The sequence below is a fragment of the Callithrix jacchus genome, chromosome 4 (assembly GCF_049354715.1).
Source record: "Callithrix jacchus isolate 240 chromosome 4, calJac240_pri, whole genome shotgun sequence".
Classification (NCBI taxonomy): Eukaryota; Metazoa; Chordata; class Mammalia; order Primates; family Cebidae; genus Callithrix; species Callithrix jacchus.
The window spans coordinates 95,256,578-95,279,038 of NC_133505.1; the positions used below are offsets into that span (position 1 = coordinate 95,256,578).

General features: G+C 44.2%; 1 protein-coding gene across 2 annotated transcripts in view; it reads right to left on the bottom strand.

Moving 5' to 3' along the window:
- GABRR1 (gamma-aminobutyric acid type A receptor subunit rho1) overlaps positions 1–21,610 on the bottom strand; it is a 46,741-nt gene extending 25,131 nt beyond the window's left edge. For both annotated transcript variants that reach the window (XM_078369766.1, XM_002746814.6), the window contains exons 1-3: positions 21,358–21,610; positions 5,738–5,791; positions 3,780–3,886 (exon numbers count right to left, since the gene is read on the bottom strand). In XM_078369766.1, the coding sequence (XP_078225892.1) occupies positions 3,780–3,886; positions 5,738–5,791; positions 21,358–21,461 (265 nt within the window). In that variant the 5' untranslated portion in view covers positions 21,462–21,610. The remainder of the gene's footprint in view (positions 1–3,779; positions 3,887–5,737; positions 5,792–21,357) is intronic.
- Positions 21,611–22,461: the final 851 nt, after the last annotated feature.

Genomic DNA, 22,461 nt, shown 5'->3' on the forward strand with positions numbered 1-22,461 from the left:
TCCTCTAGCTCTTTCAATTTTGACGATAGGGTGTCAATTTTGGATCTCTCCATTCTCCTCATATGGGCACTTATTGCTATATACTTTCCTCTAGAGACTGCTTTAAATGTGTCCCAGAGGTTCTGGCACGTTGTGTCTTCATTCTCATTGGTTTCGAAGAACTTCTTTATTTCTGCCTTCATTTCGTTGTTTACCCAGTCAACTTTCAAGAGCCAGTTGTTCAGTTTCCATGAAGCTGTGCGGTTCTGGGTCGGTTTCTGAATTCTGAGTTCTAACTTGATTGCACTATGGTCTGAGAGGCTGTTTGTTATGATTTCAGTTGTTTTGCATTTGTTGAGCAGTGCTGTACTTCCAATTATGTGGTCAATTTTAGAGTAGGTGTGATGTGGTGCTGAGAAGAATGTGTATTCTGTGGATTTGGGGTGGAGAGTTCTGTAAATGTCCACCAGGTTTGCTTGCTCCAGGTCTGAGTTCAAGCCCTGGGTATCCTTGTTGATTTTCTGTCTGGTTGATCTGTCTAGTATTGACAGTGGAGTGTTAAAGTCTCCCACTATTATTGTGTGGGAGTCTAAGTCCTTCTGTAAGTCATTAAGAACTTGCCTTATATATCTGGGTGCTCCTGTATTGGGTCCATATATATTTAGGATCGTTAGCTCTTCTTGTTGTATCGATCCTTTTACCATTATGTAATGGCCTTCTTTGTCTCTTTTGATCTTTGTTACTTTAAAGTCTATTTTATCAGAGATGAGAATTGCAACTCCTGCTTTTTTTTGCTTTCCATTAGCTTGGTAAATCTTCCTCCATCCCTTTATTTTGAGCCTTTGTGTATCCTTGCATGTGAGATGGGTTTCCTGGATACAGCACACTGATGGGTTTTGGATTTTTACCCAATTTGCCAGTCTGTGTCTTTTGATTGGTGCATTTAGTCCATTTACATTTAGGGTTAATATTGTTATGTGTGAATTTGATACTGCCATTTTGATTCTAAGTGGCTGTTTTGCCTGTTAGTTGTTGTAGATTCTTCATTATGTTGAAGCTCTTTAGCATTCAGTGTGATTTTGGAATGGCTGGTACTGATTGATCCTTTCTATGTGTATTGCCTCTTTTAGGAGCTCTTGTAAAGCAGGCCTGGTGGTGACAAAATCTCTGAGTACTTGCTTGTTCGCAAAGGATTTTATTCTTCCTTCACTTCTGAAGCTCAGTTTGGCTGGATATGAAATTCTGGGTTGAAAGTTCTTTTCTTTAAGAATGTTGAATATTGGCCCCCACTCTCTTCTGGCTTGTAGTGTTTCTGCCGAGAGATCTGCTGTGAGTCTGATGGGCTTCCCTTTGTGGGTGACCCGACCTTTCTCTCTGGCTGCCCTTAGTATTCTCTCCTTTATTTCAACCCTGTTGAATCTGACGATTATGTGCCTTGGGGTTGCTCTTCTTGCGGAGTATCTTTGTGGTGTTCTCTGTATTTCCTGCAATTGAGTGTTGGCTTGTCTTGCTAGGTGGGGGAAATTTTCCTGGATGATGTCCTGAAGAGTATTTTCCAGCTGGGATTCATTCTCTTCGTCCCCTTCTGGTACACCTATCAAACGTAGGTTAGGTCTTTTCACATAGTCCCACATTTCTTGGAGACTTTGTTCATTCCTTTTTGCGCTTTTTTCTCTGATCTTGGTTTCTCGTTTTATTTCATTGAGTTGGTCTTCGACTTCAGATATTCTTTCTTCTGCTTGGTCAATTCGGCTATTGAAACTTGCGTTTGCTTCGCGAAGTTCTCGTATTGTGTTTTTCAGCTCCTTTAATTCATTCATATTCCTCTCTAAGGTATCCATTCTTGTTATCATTTCCTCAAATCTTTTTTCAAATCTTTTTTCAAGGTTCTTAGTTTCTTTGCATTGATTTAATACATGATCTTTTAGCTCACAAAAGTTTCTCATTATCCATCTTCTGAAGTCTAATTCCGTCATTTCGTCACAGTCATTCTCCGTCCAGCTTTGTTCCCTTGCTGGTGAGGAGTCTTGGTCCTTTCTAGGAGGCGATGTGTTCTGGTTTCGGGTGTTTTCCTCCTTTTTTCGCTGGTTTCTTCCCATCTTTGTGGATTTGTCTGCTGGTCGTCTGTGTAGTTGCTGACTTTTCGTTTGGGTCTCTGAGTGGACACCCAGAATGTTGATGATGAAGTATTTCTGTTGCTTGGTTTTCCTTCTACCAGTCTAGCCCCTTCGCTGTACGACTGTTGAGGTCCGCTCCAGACCCTGCTTGTCTGGGGTGCACCTCTAGTAGCCGTGGCACAGCGAGGGATGCTACCAGTTTCTTTTTCTGCTCTCTTTGTCCCAGGATGATGCCTGCCTAATGACAGTCTTTTGGATATAGACGGGTCAGGGAGCTGCTTGAGGAGACAGTTTGTACTTTATAGGGGTTTAATTGCTGAGCTGTGCACTCTGTTGTTCATTCAGGGCTGTTAGGCTGCTATGTTTGATTCTGCTGCAACACAGCTCATTAAACAACCCTTTTTTTTTTCCTCAAATGCTCTGTGTTGAGGGGTTTCGGCTTTATTTTTGGATGTCCGATCAGATGTCCTGCCCAGCTCAAAGGCAGACTAGCCACTGTTTGGCTGCCGAGGCTCCGCCCTGCTGTTGTGTAATTCGCGCTGTTCCTGCCGGCTCTGCTGTGGTCTCCGCCACGCCCTGCGGCGGAGTCTCTTCGTTGTAGCGTGTTGCCTCAGCAACGGCAGGCTGCGTCAGCAGTGGGCGTGTATCTCAGTAGGGACGGGTTGCCTCAGCAACGGCAGGCTGCGTCAGCAGTGGGCGTGTATCTCAGTAGGGACGGGTTGCCTCGGCAACGGCTGGCTGCCTCAGCAGTGGGCGTGTATATCAGTTGGGGCAGGTTGCCTCCGTAGTGGTGGACGCCCCTCCCCCACAGAGCGTCTCGGACCGTCTGCCCGGGATAGTTTGAAATCGCGGTTTTGTTCGTCCCACTGGGTATCCCAAACGATCTGTCCCTGCAATCCCCTGGGCTGGGCTACTGTGCAAGTCTCGTTCAGTCTCAAGTCCAGCCCTCTCAAGTCTCAGGTTGCCGGTTCAACAAGGCACCCGGACAAGCGCGCCCTGTGGGGATTGCTGGGTAGGGCCGGCCGCCGCCGCCCCGGCTGCCGGCTTCGCCAGGCAGACCTACTGCCTGGCGTCCCGTGTCTTTTTATACTTGGGAGTTTCCCCGTTCTGTGGGCAACAAAGATCAGTCTGGAAATGCAGCACTGACTCACCGTTTGCGAATTCAACGCGGGCTCCAATCCTGGGTTGTTCTCACAGCGCCATCTTGAGTCCCCTCCCAGTTACTTATCAAGCTATTTTCATTTAATTAAAAAGAGCGGACCACCCTCTGCCCAAGGAGATGCACCCTGAACTCTGTCTGCCAGCTCCCAGATGACAACAAATATAATCCAAGGTTGTTATTTCAGAGCATTTTTAGGAAGCCACATTCGGCGGCGGCTGCCCTGTGTTCCTCTGCCCTTCCTGCAGCCAGCTGCTGGCCTCCCTCACCATGAGCCATCCTTGACAGGGGCAGTAGCCATTCAGCTACAGATACCTCCTGAGACTGTTCAGCAGAACCCAGGGCTGGGCAAGGCAGATGCTCAGAATGTTCTGTGGGCTCCATGTCTTGTCCACCAAGCACAACTGAGGCAGACCAGGTCAGGGGGGAGCAAAGCTGTGCTGTCCCTTGGCTGAATTTCCTGCCCACAGACAGAGGACCAGAAGGAAGAGGACCCCCCCCCCAACTCAGTGAACATCCCATACCTCCGAAACCAGGCCTCATGCTGAAATCATGATCGTCTATCCTCAGAAGCTGTTCTGACTTTGTCAGAGGCGATTTGGTGATGTCAGGGCTTCGTTTCAGAATTGGGCTGCCAAGGGGAAGAAACCAGGTTGATCATATATTCCAGCCAAGCCAAATAAAAAAGAACTTGCATTCTGACTTGATCTGGATAGGTGTGACAGCTGTGCTATTTCTTCTTTTAAGCTATTGGACATCCCCTCTTCCTTTCTCCATCTTTCTGGATAAATGAGTTGACCCAGAAGGTCCAAGACATTGGCTTTAATCATGACTGTGGAGCTTTAAAAATACTGATGCCCAGGCCCCACCTCAGAGATGCTGATTTGAATGGTCTAAGAATAGGGTCTGGAAATCGGTATTTTTAAAGCTTACCAGATGATTTGAATACATAACCAAGACTGAAAATTGCTGGTTCCATTCTTATTACTAATAGCCCAAATTCCCTTAAAGTGTCTTAGATTTGGGGGGGGTTTGAGCTGGAGAGGAGAGCTAGTGAGTATGGTCCAAGCCTGGCATCCCAACCTCTCTTGGCCCACTGTGGAGGGAGTGGGGCCTTACCCTTGAGGGCAATGCCAACTATCCTGTCTGCATGGAAGGATAGTTGGCATCCTCCTGCTGCTGCTTCTGAACTGCACCTGGGGTCATCTGTATTTACTTTCACTTTTTCTCAATTGGTAACATACTTTTAGCATTTGACAATTAAAAAAAAAAAAAAGAAATGTATTGAAGACTCAGCATCTCCCTTCTGCTTCCAGCCACCCTGCCCTGACCTAGCCCTCATCCACAGGTGTTTTGCTTTTTTATCTTTGAGACAAGAGTCACCCAGGCTGGAGGGCAGTGGTATGATCTTGACTCACGGCAACCTCCGCCTCCCAGGTTCAAGTGATTTTCGTGCCTCAGCCTCCCAAGTAGCTGAGATTACAGCCAGCTGCCACCATGCCGAGCTAAGTTTTATATTTTTAGCAGAGATGTGGAGTTCACCACGTTGGCCAAGTTAGTCTCAAACTCCTGGCCTCAAGTGATCCACCCCCCTCAGCCTCCCAAAGTGCTGGAATTACAAGTGTGAGCCATCATACCTGGCCAGGTGTTTCTCTTACTGGTTTCTTGTCTATCTGACCAGTTTCTTGTATACCAGTATATACAGATATATATTCTTAGTTATCCCCTCTTTATTTTATATTTTTATTTATTTATTTATTTTTCGGCACAGGGTCTTGGTCTGTCACCCAAGCTGGAGTACAGTGACCTATCATGAGCTCACTTCCGCCTTCAAACTCTAGGCCTCCAGTGATCCTGGGTTCAGGTGATCCTCCCATCTCAACCTCCCAAATAGCTGGAAGTACAGGTACAAACAACCGAGTCCAGTTAATTTTTAAATGTTCTGTAGAGATGGGGATCCCACTCTGTTGCCCAGGCTGGTCTCAAACCCCTCACCTGCAAGCAATCTTCCCACCTCGGCCTCCCAAAGTGCTGGGATTACAGGCATTAGCCACTGTACCCAACCTGGAAGCACTTCTCAAACTAGAAAGTAGTACATGAACGGGAGGAGCCACTGCCATTTCCGAATCCACCAGGAAGTGTCCTTCTAAAGTGAGAAAACTACAGTGCTGACTGCAAAGGAGATGGCCCAGGGAAAGAATCTGAACCAGCGAGCTGCTTACAGGTATAGGGAAGAACACAGGCTCAAGAGGAGGAACACCAGCCCCCATTGCCACTGACATCCTCTCTTGCCAGCTTGATCCAGGAGCTGCCCCCCGCCCCCACCTGCTTTCTCCTTTCAGGCTCCCTTTGCACTGGTCCCCCACCCTCCACTTCCTGATCCTAGGTGAGGGGTCATGGAGGGGCTCTGCTGAAAATCACTATGGTCGAGGTTCAGGAAAGAAACATCTGCAGAACGGTGTGCATGTGCTTCTGGCCATACCTGACTTGCTTGTGGGCGTCTTCGTGTACTTCTCGTCTTTGTCTTTGAGGCCTACTGTGAACATAAAAAGTAAAGACATTGCAGAGACAGTCTAGGTACTCAAATCAACCAAGCACCCCTCTCCCACCAGATTTGCTTCAAATCTAACCAGAATAAAATGTGAAGGAAGAAGGAAAAACTGGAACCTTCAATGCATTCATTTAACCTCTCGTGAAGCATTTCCCAAGTATTACAGCAGAAACTAGAGGATTCATTACTTAGAAGGCTTCATTTGCAGAGGTCTGACCTAAAACAGCTCCCCACTGGTCTACCCAGGCCTGAAGTGGATGCCCTTCTTTTAGGAGGCTCTTAAGGATATGTACATTTTAATTTTGATCCACCATAAAACTGTCATTATGAGAGTCACACATTGCCAGGTGAACGGCATCACTTGAGCATCCTCGCTCTTTGGCTCATGATTTCAGTCAAATGGGCACTGGTAGGAGATGAGAGAGGAGGAGGAGGAGGAAGAAGAAAGAGGTCAGGGTATTTCTTCTTCATTCTCTCCCTGCTTTGATGCCAGGGACTAGCAAAGCCTGTGTTGCTCTGTGATTTCAGATAATCATAGTATCTTCAATAAGCTCCAATAATAACATTTCTCCTTCTAGTCAAGGGGTGTCCTGGCTTCCTGCTGTTCCTTGTCCTTGAGGGCATCAGCATGCCTGACTGGATCCCTGAACTCTGTCCATATCTCTCCGAATTGTCCTTTTATTCAATTATCATGAGTTAAGCCCTTTTGAAGGCAATGCTGTTTTCTGCCAGGACTCGATTGATACACAGGGACACATCAGGACAGATGCACAGGGATTATATCATCTGTAGCAAAATGGAGCAGAGGCAGGTATGAGCTCCGCAGGCATGGGCAGAGCTAAGACCGGGGAGTGGCATGCATTTCTGGCGATGGGCCATCAGAGTTGATGGGCAGCAGGGACGGCATGAGGCTGGAGGACACCGAGGGCAGAGTTCTCTTTGCATTCAGTCCCTTGCACAGGGTTGGACCCCTGTGCACTCTCAATACCTATTAGCTGAATGAAGGAAGGAATCAGCCACCCTAAGATGAGCTGATTAGATGGGCGCCTAAAACGGGAGACAGGAGAGAATGAAGGAGGAAGTTGGAACGGAAAAAAATCTTGGCTCAGCTCTTAATTTGACTTTGGGCCAGCCTGAGATGAAACCAGACATTGATGAAACGAGGTTTGTCAGATTCTGAGATGCCACTGGCTTTACCTTCATGAAGTCTGGATTCTAGCCGAGAGAAGACTGATGAACAGAATAAACTTATAGTCTTTTTCACTATTGTTTAATATTACTAAATAACTTTTTTTCTGTTTACATGCCCATGTAAAAAAATTTAGAAAATAGATTAATCATAAAGGAGAAGATGAATATAACTCAGAAGTAACCTCTGTCATTCTGCATCTGTATTTTTTTTTTTTTTTAGAGACAGGGTCTTGCTATGTTGCTCAGGCTGGAGTGTTGTGGCTATTCACAGGCTCAATCCCACTACTAATCAGCACGGGAGTTTTGACCTGCTTTGTTTCCGACCTGGGCTGGTTCACCCCTCCTTAGGCAACCTGGTGGTCCCCTGCTCCTGGGAGGTCACCATATTGATGCTGAACTTAGTGCAGACACCCTATCGGCATAGCGCACTACAGCCCAGAACTCCTGGGCTCAAGTGATCCTCCCACCTAAGCCTCCCGAGTAGCTGGGACTACAGGCACGTGCCACTGCACCCAGCACATTCTAATTCTTGGAGAGTTACACTGTTTGAAATTTTCTTTTAAACTCAAATTATATCATGGAATATTTTTCACATCATTGGCATTTTTTTTTTAAGATGGGATTTCACCCTGATGGCCAGGCTGGTCTTGAACTCCTGACCTCAGGTGATCCACCCACCTTGGCCTCCCAAAGTGCTAGGATTAGAGGCATGAGCCACCGTGCCCCGCCTTATTGGCATTTTTTTTTTACCAGCAGAGGGTATGATTATTAATCTTGAAATCAGGTGTTACACAAAACAAATCATAGGAAGAACTAACACTGCTTGAGCCCTTCCTGTGTGCTCGTTACTATGCTAACTCCTGTTATGCGCATTAACTCCATTTATTCCTCAAAACAACTCTATGAGGTAAGCCCCATCATTATCCCCATTTTATACTTAGAAAACTGAGACACAAAGACTTTAAATAATTTGTAAAAGTGAAGGAGCCAGAAGTCAGAGCCAGGGGTTCTGGCTCCAGGGTTGAAGCAAGGCTGGCCGCAGAATCGTGTTGGAAGATTTGCCTCTCACTGCCAGGAATCTGGCTTAGATGTGGAAGGTCTGAACTTATCATCTCCTGATGTAGGAGCTAATACGGACCTTGCACAAAGTCGGTGCACAATAAATACTTATTGAACGAGCCCCAGGGGGTTATGAAGAAAGGATAGGCATGTACCAAGTTAGGATGATATAGGATGACATTCAAGACAGCTTTTTGAACTGAACATAGGGTGTACATTTGTTGAACACCCACTTTTATTTTGGATAAAATGACAAGTTCCAACCTATGAGACTTCTTGATGTCTGCTTGTTCTAATTCTTAGTCTGTGCATGGATGTTTTCCCAAAAGAGGTACCAGAACTCTCTTGAAGGTGAGCTGGAGCAGGGATGGGGTTTGTGAGGAGGGAGGGCTGCCGGAAGGCTCATTCAGCTAATAGCCAAGCATCTGATAAGTTATACTTCACCTTGCTGATTATTTCATCTGAGAAGATAGAGTGTAGCACCACTACACTCCAGCCTTGGGCAACAGAGAGAGATCTTGTTTAAAAAAAAAAAGTGGAGTCTCTCATCTGTTGATCCCATGGTGAAATGAGTGGGATAGTCAGAAGGCCTAGCACCACAACAGCACGGTGTACACCTTCTCAGAAAAGCAGGCAAAGGAGAGAAGCGCTGAATTCAGTGGGAAGGAGAAAAGTCCAGGAATGCTTTCAGGAGGAGGTGGTATTTTATCTGGGAGTGCATGAAGTTGTCTGGGTAAGAAAGGGTAGGAAGAATGATGGGAAGGGCAGCCCAGATAGTTGGGACATCGGGAGCAAAGCATAGAGATGTAATTGACAACGGCAAAAAGTTGGGGGCAGAGTGGGAGCCTTATTATGGGCCTTATATGCCCAACTTCCATGGATTTTACTTTGAGGATGAAAGGTTTTAAGAAGGGAAGTGACATAATTGTGATTTTCATTCCCGGGTGTTGGTGGGATGGTTGGATTAGAGAAGGGCAAGACCAGAGGCAGGAAAGCCTGCTGCCTCCCATGTGCTAAGTAATGACACCTCAGGCAGGGGGAGTGGGGATGAAGGGCAGGAGAGCAGGGGCAGGGTGGGGGTTTTGAGAAGCTCAGCCAGGACTGGCCGCCTGACTGCTGTGGGCAGGGCCGCAGACGGCCTTTCCTGGTCTTTATGCACATCAGAAAAATGTACCTCTATGAGCAGATACACTTGGAAGCAGTGGAGCTAGAGCTGGCTGTACCCTGGAGGAGTATGTGAGAGATGTGGGGGGAGGGGTGCCAAGGACAATATCTGGGTGTTTTGCGCTACATACAAGGACTTCTTTTCTTGGCTGTTACAAACGCCAAGAAAGCAAGATCATTTTCATTAGCCAGTTTCTGCTTCCTTCTTAAATTATCTTAATAATTTAACACCTCCTCCTGAAAGCATTCCTGGACTTTTCTCCTTCCCACTGAATTCAGCGCTTCTCTCCTTTGCCTGCTCTTCTCAGAAGCTGTACACCATGCTGTTGTGGTGATAGGCCTTCTGACTATCCCACTCATTTCACCATGGGATCAACAGATGAGAGACTCTACTTTTTTTAAAAAAACAAGATCTCTCTCTGTTGCCGAAGGCTGGAGTGTAGTGGTGCTATTATAGCTCACTGCAGCCTCAACTTCCTGGGCTAAAGCAATCCTCTTGCCTCGGTCTCCCAAGTAACTAGGACCACAGGTGTGTGATACCATGCCCAGCTAATTAAAAAGAAATTGTGTAGTGAGGGGTCTCACTGTTGCCCAAGCTGGTCTTTGAATCCTAGGTTCAAGGGATTCTTCCACCTCAAGCCCACTCAGTGTTGGGATGACAGTTGTGAGCCACCATGCCCAGCCTCTATGTCACCCATCTCTTAGGGGTGTGCAGAACTGACTTTACAAAGACAGGCACAAAATATGGAAGGAGAAGCATAAACCCAAGGGTGTATTCCACAGAAGTGAAGGGACCTATAAGAAATGAGTCAAGAGAGGCCAGCATCTAAATGAGACTCAAAAGACATGGTAAAGACAAGCAGAATTCTTTTCAGTTGCATCCTGAGCTAGGAGAGTCAGTAGAAGGAAACATACTGCTTAGAGAAGATGAAGCGAGGTTTTAATTTTTTTTTTAATTTTAATATTTTTGAGCGAGAGACAGGGAGTCTCACTGTGTTGCCCAGGCTGCAATGCAGTGGCACAATCTTGGCCGGCTGCAGCCTTGGCCTCCTGGGCTCAAGCTATCCTCCCATCTCAGCCTCCTGAGTGACTGGGATTACAGGCATGTGCTACCATGCCAAGCTAATCTTTGTGTTTTTTTGTGCAGTCAGGGTTTTGCCATGTTGCCCAGGCCAGTCTTGAACTTTTGAGTTCAAATGATTTGCCTGCCTTGCCCTCGCAAAATGCTGGGATTACAAGTGTTAGCCACCGCGCCTGGCAGAGATGAGGTAATGTTAATAAACAATTATGGTAAGGCTGAGATTCTGCTAACAGAATCCAATTTTACTTTGCTATTCTCCATCAAAGAGAGTGGTCTTCAAATCAGGAAGAGGGAAAAGAATTCGTTTCTTCCAGAATAGTGGACGTGTAGCACGCAACCATCTAATGCTCCGCCCTGATTACCATTGAAATCACCCGAGCAGCTTAAAAATCCCCGCCGCAGAGCAGACCAATTAAATCAGAACCTCAAAGGGTGGGACCAGCCATGAATAGTCTTCAAATCTCAGGTGATTACAATGTTTGGCCAAAGTTGTGACTGCTCATTTTTAAAATGGAGCTCTTTTGCACAGCTCTCTGAGGCCACGACCTGGCACAGGAGGAGGACAGCAGGCAGTTAGGAAGCCAGCACGCTTCCTTGAGCCCATTTTGCTGACCAGTGGGAGATGGTAAGTTGCCTCTCTCCAGGTCTGTTTCCTCAGCTGTGAAATAAGGCCCTAGGCAATGAGATGGCTTAGACACCTTTCAAGTCCATTCCAGAAGGCGGCGGGCTCCCCGAGACGTGAGAGGTGCTTCACAACTCCAGTCCTGTCGGCTGAAGGCGATGCTAGAAAGGTCAGTCCCCTGACAGAGGTGCACCAACAGGGGTATGCATTCCCCCAGACCCACTAGCACCAGGGTGTGCACGTGTGTTTAACTTTCAATAACTCAGTAAGCATGCACCCGTCATGTTATTTATATTGCATTTCTTGAATTGTTCTAGGGGCTGTGCTTTCTTCCACACAATGATTTGAGCATTTTGTATTTTTCCTTGGTTGTAAATATTAAATAGTTCATTTCCTTTTATCCTTCCTAAGTGGATTTCTGGCAACTAATAATCTGCTTTTCAAATCATGTTCTCTAAATGTGTGATGGTTAATTTTATGGGTCAACATGGCTAGACCATGGTACTGGTTCTGGTCAAACCTCAATCTAAATATTGCTGTGAAAGTATTTTTAAAAGATGTGATGAACACTTAGATCAGCGGACTTTAAATATGGCAGATTACCCTCCATCATGTGGGGAACCCCCATCCAGTCAGTTATAGGCTTTCAGAGAAAAGACTAAGGTTTCTTGAAGAAGAAGGAATTCTGAAGGAGGAATTCGCTTCCAGACTGCCTTCCTACTCAAGACGGCAACACGCCAGCTTCTGCCAGAATTTGCAGTCTGCTGGCCTGCCCTGCAGATCTCAGACTTGGCAGCCCCCACAGATGTATGATCCAGACAGAGAAAGGCATAAGGATGTGTATGTGGACAGCCTATTGGTTCTGGTCCTCTGTAGATCCCTGATTGATGGAGTATGAACACTCGTTGACCTCTGAGGCCTGCACATCTGAGGGAGATCTAAGCTGTTTGCCTGCAGCCAAAGAGCTGTGAGGGCTCTCTGGGGTATGGGGGACCAGCCCAGCTTTGAGCTATCAGCTTCTGTAGGGTCTCGGGGTATTTGATCAAGTTGTCTTCTTGCCACCATTACTGACTTCTGTTCCCACCAACTTGGTGGGCCTCTAACACACAGACAGCCCTGGCCTGCTACTGCCTTGCCTCAGAGTAAAAAGAACACATCAAGAATATGTTTGTCTACCTGCTTCTTAGATAAAATCTCAGCCTATCGTCCAAGTTGCAGGCTTAGAAAAAAAAAAAACTCAGCCTAGATCATCCCTTTTTTTCCTTTGTACATACATTTGAATTCCTGTGCCTAGGAATACCATCTGCCTTCCCACTTGAAGACACTGGGTTACTTTCTTTATTTTTTTTTTTTTAATTTAAAGCTCTAAATTTTGTTACCTATTCCCTTTATTAGAATTCTCATTTTTTATAGAACATACTACTTTCTAACTTGTAGATATCTATTTGACTCTTTAGACTCTTGTTAAATGCCTTTTGAAATTCCCATAGCTAATTAAGTATCTCAGCTGCTTAAAAACAAAAACAAAACAAACAAACAAAAACGGGTGTTTGTCAAGGAGACAGCCTGCTGTGCATTTCAGAATGCGAAACTGTGGATGGAACATCTCGGCTTCACTTCACCTCCTGCCCTCTGGCCTGGGGAGTGGAGCAGAGACCAGGCCTTCAGCAGGGGTGAGTCAAGACTCACACACAAGGTCTTCTCAATGCTATCCCCGCAATCCCAAAAGCCACCACTGCTTGTCTGAGGTTAGATTTATTTGATGAGGCCGCTTACGGTATTGGAAGAAGTGCAGACTTGGCATCAGCCAGACTTCAGTTTCAATCCCAGGGGAGCCCCAAACTAGCTGTTAACCTTCGGCAACTTACTTGATCTTTCTGTGTCTCAGTTTCCTATAAAACGGGGGGAGCAATACTAACTTTACTGGCTTGCTGTAAGAATTAAGCAAGAAAATGTTAATTTGAACCACATGAAATGGTTGACATTCAACTGATTTTGATATACAAAAACATTTTCACTTGGTTCAACCTGAGTTTTATGTCCATCAATACAACTTTCTTTCATTTTACAAGGGTGAGAGGAGAGCACCAGAAGTGGAAACATGGGGGCTGTGGGGCTCTGTGGGTATGTTATGTGATCACGGCACAAGGTTTATACCTTTTTGGGCCTTGCTCTTTTCATCTTTAAAATGAGGGAGTTTCTAAGGTCCTTGAAGGACTGATACTCTGCAAAAAAAAAATTTTTTTGAGATAGGTCACACTGTCACCCAGGCTGGAGTGCAGTGTTGCAATCTCAGTTCACTGCAGCCTCAACCTCCCAGGCTCAAGTGATCCTGCCACCTCAGCCTCCCAAGTAGCTAGGACCACAGGTGTGTACTATCACACTTGGCTAATTTTGCTTGTTTTTGTAGATACAGGGTCTTACTATGTTGCTGAAGCTGGTCTCAAACTCTCAGGCTCAAGCAATCCTCCTGCCTTGGCCTCCCAAAGTGCTTGGATTACAGGTGTGAGCCATCATGCTCAGCCTTCTGCAAAATTTTGATTTTTGCATTCTGAAAAAATGGTCTGATTAAGGTCTGTCTCCCCCACTAGACTGTCAGCACCTCAAGGGGAGGAGCAGGTCTGTTTTGCTTACCACTGCCTCCCAAGCCATGGGCACAGTGCCTAGAGTACAGTGCCCTCAATAAATATTTGTTCAATCAATGAATGAATGAAGTACAGGAAATAGCAAGGGTCAGTATTCACTCATTTATTCATGCCCAACATTTCATGAGCATTCACCATTGTACTTGAATGTGGGGAAACCAGGATAAACGGTGCAGGTTGGCTCACAGTCTAGAAGCAGAGAGAGATGAAATTTTTTTAAAAAAAGCCTGAGTGATTAGTCCTTGGAGAGAAGAGTGGTGGAGAGCTGCAGAAACTCAGAAGTCAGTCACCTAATTGAGACTTGAGAGCCAGGGGGTGAGGGAGGACCAAGGAAGGCTTCTCAGAGGAGGTGATATTTCTGCTAAATAATGGAGGAAGAAAAGAAATGGACCAGAGAAATAAGAAAGAGAAGGGCATTGTGAGTATGGGAGCAGCAGGTACAGAGGCCTCAGGAGGCTGCAAGGAGGAAGGGTAGGTTGAAATCAGCAGAGAGACGAGGACTAGGAAGCATAAAGTGAGATTCCAAAGTCCAAGCAGACTTTCCGGGGAGGAGAGGGCCAAGATGAAGAGAGAGCACTACTAAGTTAAGAAAAAGTCAAATGTCAAGGTGTTTAGGGTGATCAGAGCCCCAGTCCATAATTCCACAGCGTTCTCTTTGTCACTAATGACAGGGATTCAACAGCAACACCTCATGCCACATTTTTGCCACCCCTGGCCTCTCTGCATCCTTTGAACCCTCCAAGTCCCTCCTACCCTAAATCTCTCCTGTCTCCCTCTCTTACCTTTATCCCGTCTGTCTTTCAGTTCATGCCAAGTTTCTTGTAAATACTGTTAAGATTCACTCCATTTTCTCTTCTCCTCTCCTCAACCTGCTGACACCTGTCTCTTCTTGGGATGATCATTAATGGCACTTAGCCGCCATATCTAGGGCTCACTTCTCAGCCCTCTACCTAGTTGATTTTGACCTTGGAGTGACCTGACCCTACTGACCACTCCCTCCCTCTTAAAACCCTTGACACCTTGCTGGAATGCCTTCATAGTCTGAAAGCCTCTGACGGCACAGGCCGCATCTGGTTTAGTGACAGGTGAAGAGCTCATTGCCCAGTGTAGTGCCTGCCCTGCAGTAAGCACTTGATAACTGTGGAAAAAATAGCCTCATAGCATCCTCAACACCTCTGTGTTCCAGTTCTGTTCCCATTTCTCTGGTTGCTCATTTCCAGTTTCCTTCATTGAGTCCCCTTCCTTTAGCTTCTGCTTAAATGCTGCTCTTCTCCAAGGTTTGTCCTTGATGTGGTCCTTAATTTATGCTACATGCCGTCTCTGGCCACCTCATCCATTGCCACCTATGAGGACTCCCTTTAAATCTAATTCCGCAGGCCAGTTTCCTTCTTGAGCTGCAGACTTACATCCCTTCCTGCCGACTGGACAGCTGTCTGTTGGTATCTTGCAAGCACATCTCGGTTTATATATTCATACCAAACTCATCACCTTCACCCTCAAAACTACTCCTCCACCTGCTCTCCTTCCTGGCACCACCATCAACCCAGTTGTACAATCCAAATACCTGCTGGACATTCACCCTAAACTTCTCTCTCACCCTGAAGCCAATCAGATTCTGACCATTCTAGCTCCTTGAAAGCTCTCATGGCCATTCCTCCCCCATCCCCATCCTATTCATTCAACTATGAATGAGGCTGCACCAGCTCTTACCTGGCCTCAGCCTCTGATCATAGACTCTGGATTACCTTCTCTGTTTCCCCTCTAGTCCCGCTCCTGGCACTCCATCATGCTGCTGAGCAAGCAAGCATCATCTCTCTGAAATGGAAATCTGCTGAGACTATTCACCTCCTCTTTACCTTCAGAATGAAACACAAATTCTTTAGTACAACAAAGAATGTATGATTATGTACTTCCAGCATGTGCTAGGATCAGTTTGCACTCCCATAGCCCGTCCAGGCATTGTCCAGGGGCCTGGAGTGTAGAAATGTTATGTTTCCATTCTCCCGGGGAAGAGAGGAGGAGAGGACAGACAGTAAGTTTTGGGGGGTTTTTTTGAGACAGGGTCAGATGGGCCCAGGCTGGAGTGCAGTGGCATGATCACGGCTCACTGCAGCCTCGACATCCCAAGCTCAAGCCATCCTCCTACTTCAGTGTCCCAAGTAGCTTCGACTATAGGCACACATCACCATGCCCAGCTACATTTTTTTGTATTTTTTATAGAAACAGGGTCTCACTTTGTTACCCAGGCTAGCCTCGAACTTCTGGGCTCAAGTTATCCTCTTGTCTCAGCCTTCCAAAGTTCTTGGGTTACAGGCATGAGCCACCATGCCCGGCCTGAGACAGTACGTTTTGATTTATTCTGGAAACATTGCCCAGTGCCCTGGTATTCTGATCTTGATTCTGCATGACTGATGAAGGTGAGCCTTATCTGGATGTGCCTCCCATGGAGTTTCTGGGAAAACACGAATTATTTGCTGGGTGGAGACTAGATTGAGGCAGGTAAGGTGCGTAGGGAGTAAAATTTAAAGAGCCACTCACTCTCTGGGGTGTGCAAACACCTTCTTCAGTTCTGCACCCACGGCATCTCACTGGACTCACCCCCTGGTGTACCCATGTTTATATAAGCTCTTTTATTAGCATGACCATGTAAAGAAGGCTGGATACAAATTGCCAGCAGCTTATGGATTTAGAGTCTAGTTGAAATTAAGTGAGCCCTTTAAACGTTTAGGCTACAAAAAATAAAGTTTAACCTGGCTTGTGGGTTATAAGTCGGGTCTACCTTCCATTCTGGAAAGAGATTTGCCCACATATATCTGGAGCTTTCAATGTTCTTGTGCCATTTGATCCAGAACACTTTCAGGAGTCTATCCTAATTAAATGATTATGTATGTGAGCAACTCTTTTTATATACAAAGACGTACATACAGAATATTTGTAATAACCAAGAGGAAGCAACCAAATGTCTGTAGAGAGGAAAACCCTGAAATGCTGGCACACTGTGCATTAATTTACATATTTGCATGATTATGCAGCCAATCAGGTGATAATTCTATTGGCTTTTAAAATAAGTAAACATGAAGATAATATTATATTAAATACAATAAGGTTATAAAACTACACGCATACCATAATTCCAGACTATTTAGTATTCAGTATATGCTTACCAAAAAAGACAAGAAAATACACAAAAATGTCAACAAGGTTACTTCTGGGTTTGGAGATTATGGGTAATACCTGTGTGTTTTAAATATTTGTTCTCTTTTTTTTGGTAAATTTAAATAATATTTATATGTGTCTTTCATAACTAAAAAAATGAAAGTTTTTATTTTTATTTTTGAGACAGAGTCTCACTCTGTTGCCAGACTGGAGTGCAGTGGCATGCTCTCAGCTCACTGCAACCTCTGCCTCCTGGGTTCAAGTGATTCTCCTGCCTCAGCCTCCCAAATAGCCGGGACTACAGGCACTCGGACCACGCCCAGCTAATTTTTGTATTTTTAGTAGCGATGGGGGTTTTACCATGTTGGCCAGGATGGTCTCGATCTCTTGACCTCAGGTGATTCGCCCACCTCGGCCTCCCAAAGTGCTGGGATTACAGGCACGAGCTACCACACTGGCCAAAAAATGAAAGTTTTTAAAAGTAAAATTACAAAGAAATTTTATTTCGCTCTCTAAGATCAGTAACAGGACTCATTCTCACTACTTCTATTCAACCACAGTACCGGAAGTCTTTGGCAAAGCAGTTAGACAAGGTAAAGAAAGAAAAGGCATACAAATAGGAAAGAAAGAAGTGAAATCGTTGCTGTTTGCTGATGACAGGATCTTATATATAGAAAACCCTAAAGATTTCACCAAAAAAACTGTCAGAAATAGTGAACAAATACAATAAAGTTGCAGATACAATTCAACATGCAAAAATCAGTAGTGTTTCTGTACACTAGCAACAAACTATCTAAAAAAGAAATTTTAAAAAATCCAATATACAGTAGTTACCAAAAAAAAAGACAAATGAATAAATTTGATGGAAGAAGTGAAAACTTTGTACAATGAAAACTATAAAACACTGATGAAAGAAATTAGACACAAATAAATAGAAAGATGTGTTATGGATTGAAAGAATTGATCTTGTTAAAATGTCCATACTCTCAAAGTGATCTACAGATTCAGTGCAATCCCTGTCAAAACTCCAAGTCATTTTTCATAGACATAAAAAAAAAATCCTAACATTCGTATGGAACCACAAAAGATCCCAAATAGCCAAAATAATCTTGAGCAAAAAGAACTAAGCTGGAGGCATCACACTACCTGATTTCAAGCTATATTACAAAGCTATCGTAATTAAAACATCATGGAACGGGAATAAAGATGGATACATCAACCAGTGAAACAGAAGAGAGAGCCTAATAATAAACCCATACATTTACAGTCAATTGATTTGTGACCAAGGTCCCAAAAACACACAATGAAAAAACCAAAAACAAAAATAAATCTCTCCTATAAATATGTTGAGAAAAGTGAATATCTACGTGCAGAAGAATGAAATTGGACCTTCTATCTCATATCATTTACAAGAATCAATTCAAAATGGATTAAATACTTAAGTGTAAGACCTGAAACTGTAAAACTGATAGAGGAAAACATAGGAGAAAAGTTATACAACATTAGTCTAGGCAGTGAATTTTTTGCATTTGACTCCAAAAGCTTGGGCAACAAAAGCAAATAGACAAATGAGATTGCATCAAACTAGAAAGCTTCTGCACAACAAAATAAACAATTAATGCAGTGAAGAGACAACCTGCGGCTTGGAAGACAGTATTTGCAAGGCATACATATCTGATAAGGGGTTCATATATAAAATACCTAAGAAACTCAAATAACTCGATATCAAGAAAACAAGTAACCTGATTAAAAATGAGCAAAGGACTTGAACAGACATTTTACAAAAGAAGAGCTACAAGTGGCCAACAGATATGAAAAAATGCTCAACATCATTAGTCATTAGGGAAATGCACATTTGAACCACAATGAGATATCATCTCACACCAGTCAGAATGGCCATTATCAAAAGATGGCCAGCATGGTGGCTCATGCCTATAATCCTGGCACTTTCAGAGGCCAAGGTGGGAGGATCACTTGAAGCCAGGAGTTCTAGACCAGCCTGGGCAACATAGTGAGACCCTGTCTATAGAAAAAAAAAATTGTAGGACGGGCGCAGTGGCTCAAGCCTGTAATCCCAGCACTTTGGGAGGCCGAGGCGGGTGGATCACGAGGTCGAGAGATCGAGACCAACCTGGTCAACATGGTGAAACCCCGTCTCTACTAGAAATACAAAAAATTAGCTGGGCATGGTGGCGCGTGCCTGTAATCCCAGCTACTCAGGAGGCTGAGGCAGGAGAATTGCCTGAACCCAGGAGGCGGAGGTTGCAGTGAGCCGAGATCGCGCCATTGCACTCCAGCCTGGGTAACAAGAGTGAAACTCCGTCTCAAAAAAAAAAAATTTGTAATTACCCAGGCGTGGTAGCGCACCTGTAGTCCCAGCTACTCAAGAGGCTGAGGTGGGAGGATCACTTGAAACCATTACAATCCAGCCTAGGTAACAGAGCAAGACCGTATCTCTAAAACAAACAAACAAACAAAAAAACAAAACAAACTTAAAAAGATGAACGATAACAAGCCTTGGCGAGGATGTGGAGAAAAGAAAACCCTTGTAACACTGTTGATGGGAACATAAATTAAACGTAAACATTATGGAAAACAGTTGGATGGGGTTTCCTCAAAAAACTAAAAACATAATTACCATATGATCAGCAATCCCATGTCCAGGTATATGAAATGACTTGGAATCAGTTTGTTGAAGAGATATCTGCACTCTCATTATCACTGCAGCATTATGCATAATAACCAAGTAATAGAAACAACCTAAGTGTCCATCAATGGAGGCTTGGATAAAGAAAATGTAGTATTCAACCTTAGAAAAAGAAATTCTGTCATTTGCAACAGCATGGATAAACCTGGAGGACATAATGTTTAGTGAAATAAGTCAAGCAACAAAGACAAAAACCGTATGACCTCCCTTGTATGTGAAATCTAAAACAATAGAAATCATATTAACAGAGAGCAGAATGATGGTTAGCAGAGCCTGGGAGATTGAGGAGATAAGGAGATGTTGGCCAAAAGGTAGTTTCAGTTAGACAGGAGGCATAGTTGTTTGAGACATACTGCACAGCGTGGTGACCATAGTTAAAAATCGTGTATTGTATATTGCAGAATTGCTGAGTAAATATCAAATGTTCTCACCACAAAAAAATAGTATTTGAGGTAACAGAGACATTAATTAGACTTAATCATTTCACATTTATACATCATATATCCTTACATCATTTTGTATGTACCCCATTAATATATACAATCATAATTTGTCAATTAAAAATTTTTTAATAAAAAAATTATTTAAAAGAAAGTCTATTTCACTCTCTTAGACTTCTTAGTCACCAATATTTGCTAATAGATTGCTATTTGAACTCTGGCCTGGGAAAAGTTTTTGATGACGACCAATAGAGTTTGTTGTTGTTGCTTTTAATCCCTACAAATACTTTTGGATGAAATCATCTCTACAGCTGCACCACTCCACAAGTTCTAGTGTTTGCCCATGCAACTTCTGACTCTGATGGTAACAGGCCTTAGTACCCCAGAGCTCACCATGACCACTGGGTATTTTAGCTCCTAGTTTTGTGATATTGTTAAGAACAGCTTGAAACAAACACTGTGAGCTACAGCTGGCTGTTTGGGAGCCCATGTGTGGAGGGCTCCCTCCAGCCCGGGAGGGAGGGCACTGAGGCACTAGGCACACAGCCCTCCTCCTAACCCCAAACTCCCAAAAGCTAGATTTCTTTTCATATTCACTGATCTCTCAGACTATTTATATTTACACTCAAAGAAAGCTGAAGTTCAATGTGAAGCTAAGGCTAATAAAGGACCAAGAATCAAGAATGCCCTACTGTTTCCATTTCCTCATCAGTACAGAGAGAGCACCGGATTAGGTTGTCTCCAAGTCTCCTACATTGTTGACTGATGCCAGGCAAGCAGGTGTGCGCTCCAGACAGACATTGCCGGTGCTGCCGTCAGAATGGCCCAGGTAAGGCTGAGTGCTAAGGAGCTGGTGGGGAGCCTGGTTCCCTGTCTAAGCTCCCGCTGCAAGTACTGTCATGGACAGGGTGGCATGCACCTTCAGTGTTGACCACAGGCAAGCGCTTACCTGCAGGCAGCTCTTTCCCTGGCCCTCCCAATTTACAGGTAGGGGACCATCTAATGATGATCCTTGTAGCCATACAGCTTGAAGAAAACTGCTTTGTTTTCTCTTAAAATATTAAAAAGTGATTCACAAATCTAACAAATAATTACAGCAGAATCATGCTCACAAAATAGAGGTCCCATTGGTTATTTGCATTTGTTCTAACCCTTTTGTAAAAAATCAAACAATTGCCTTTGATTAAAAAAAAAAAAAGAAAAAAGTGCATATATTCTATTTTCCAGAATCTACCTTTCACCCAGGGCAATTCATAAGGAATTTAAAAATATGCACTGATAAAATGATCTAATCTAGCATCATTTTAAAAGAAAACATAATTCTAACTTTCTAAAAGGGGAGCAGCAGGAGAACAAAGGGAAAGGGCAGAAAAAGGCATCCACACAAAACACCATACACTGGAAATGATGCCGTTTCCAGGACAATACTGTCAGCTCACTTTGCACACCCTCTTCGTAAATCCTCTGTCCCTAAATGTCCACTCACCTGCCTTTCTTAGACATCTCGTGGACTTCTCTTCCGGGCCAGTGCACTCTGCTTTCAGTGGCCAAAACCCATCCCCACCACAAAAGAACGATGCCAAATTTCATATTTGGGACAGCTAAGATGGGTTTCCAAATCCAAACAGCTCTCTCCAGAAACAGCAAAAAGGAAAAGGTTGTTCTTTTTCTCTCTTAAGACATCATTCCTCTGTTCATTATTAGAAGGATGTTTACTCATGCAAAAAAAATCAACCCACAGGATGCAATCTGGAGAGCAGGAGAAAGCAATTTCCACTAAACCTATAAATCCTCCTACGTCAGATGTCAGGGATTTTCTGAACTGAAGTTGAATTCCTGTGTCCCAGTGGAACAATTATTTTGGCCAATCTAAATTAGTTCATCGTCAAATGTGGTAAAAATGTTGGTAAAATTCTGTATGTTCTGGTGCATTGAATAAAAGGAAGTAAAAATGGACCAAAGCAATTTCCAAAAAGAATAAGGCCAGAGGTGCGGAATTGCTTGCTATGTTCACATTAATGAGCTCCTCCCTGGATCTATTTTAAGCTTACAGCCATTATTATTTGCTTTAGCTGAGGGCTGGATTTGGACAGCTCCCTGCCCCCACTTCCTGTGGCTGAATCCCTGAAACTCCAGGGCTCAGTACCTGCGTGGGCTGTATATGTGGCTGAGACTGGGAGAGCAAGTGCGGTAGAGGCTTTTTTATGTTTGGCACAGAAGCAAGTAAATTTTCTTGTCAGTTGCATATTCTTATCATGAACCTCACTGCAATTTCCACATTTGAAAAATACCAGTAATAAATTAACTCTAGCCTCAAGTCTGTATTATTTGCAGACAGTTTTTCTTTTGCTTTGATGCTTACTCTAAGACTGTGCTATAATCTACAGGTCGGAGTTTGTGTTTTCATCAAAAGATAGTCTCAGAGCCTTGTGGAAGAGACTGCACTACGTACTCCAAACTATTGACTCTTCAAAGCTGAGTTGACATGGCTTTGATAACTTTCAGACTGTTCTGGTAAACTGAGTCAGGATTCCCAGAACTCTATAGTTGAAATGCAGTTTCACAAAACTGCTAACCCAAGATCCAACAG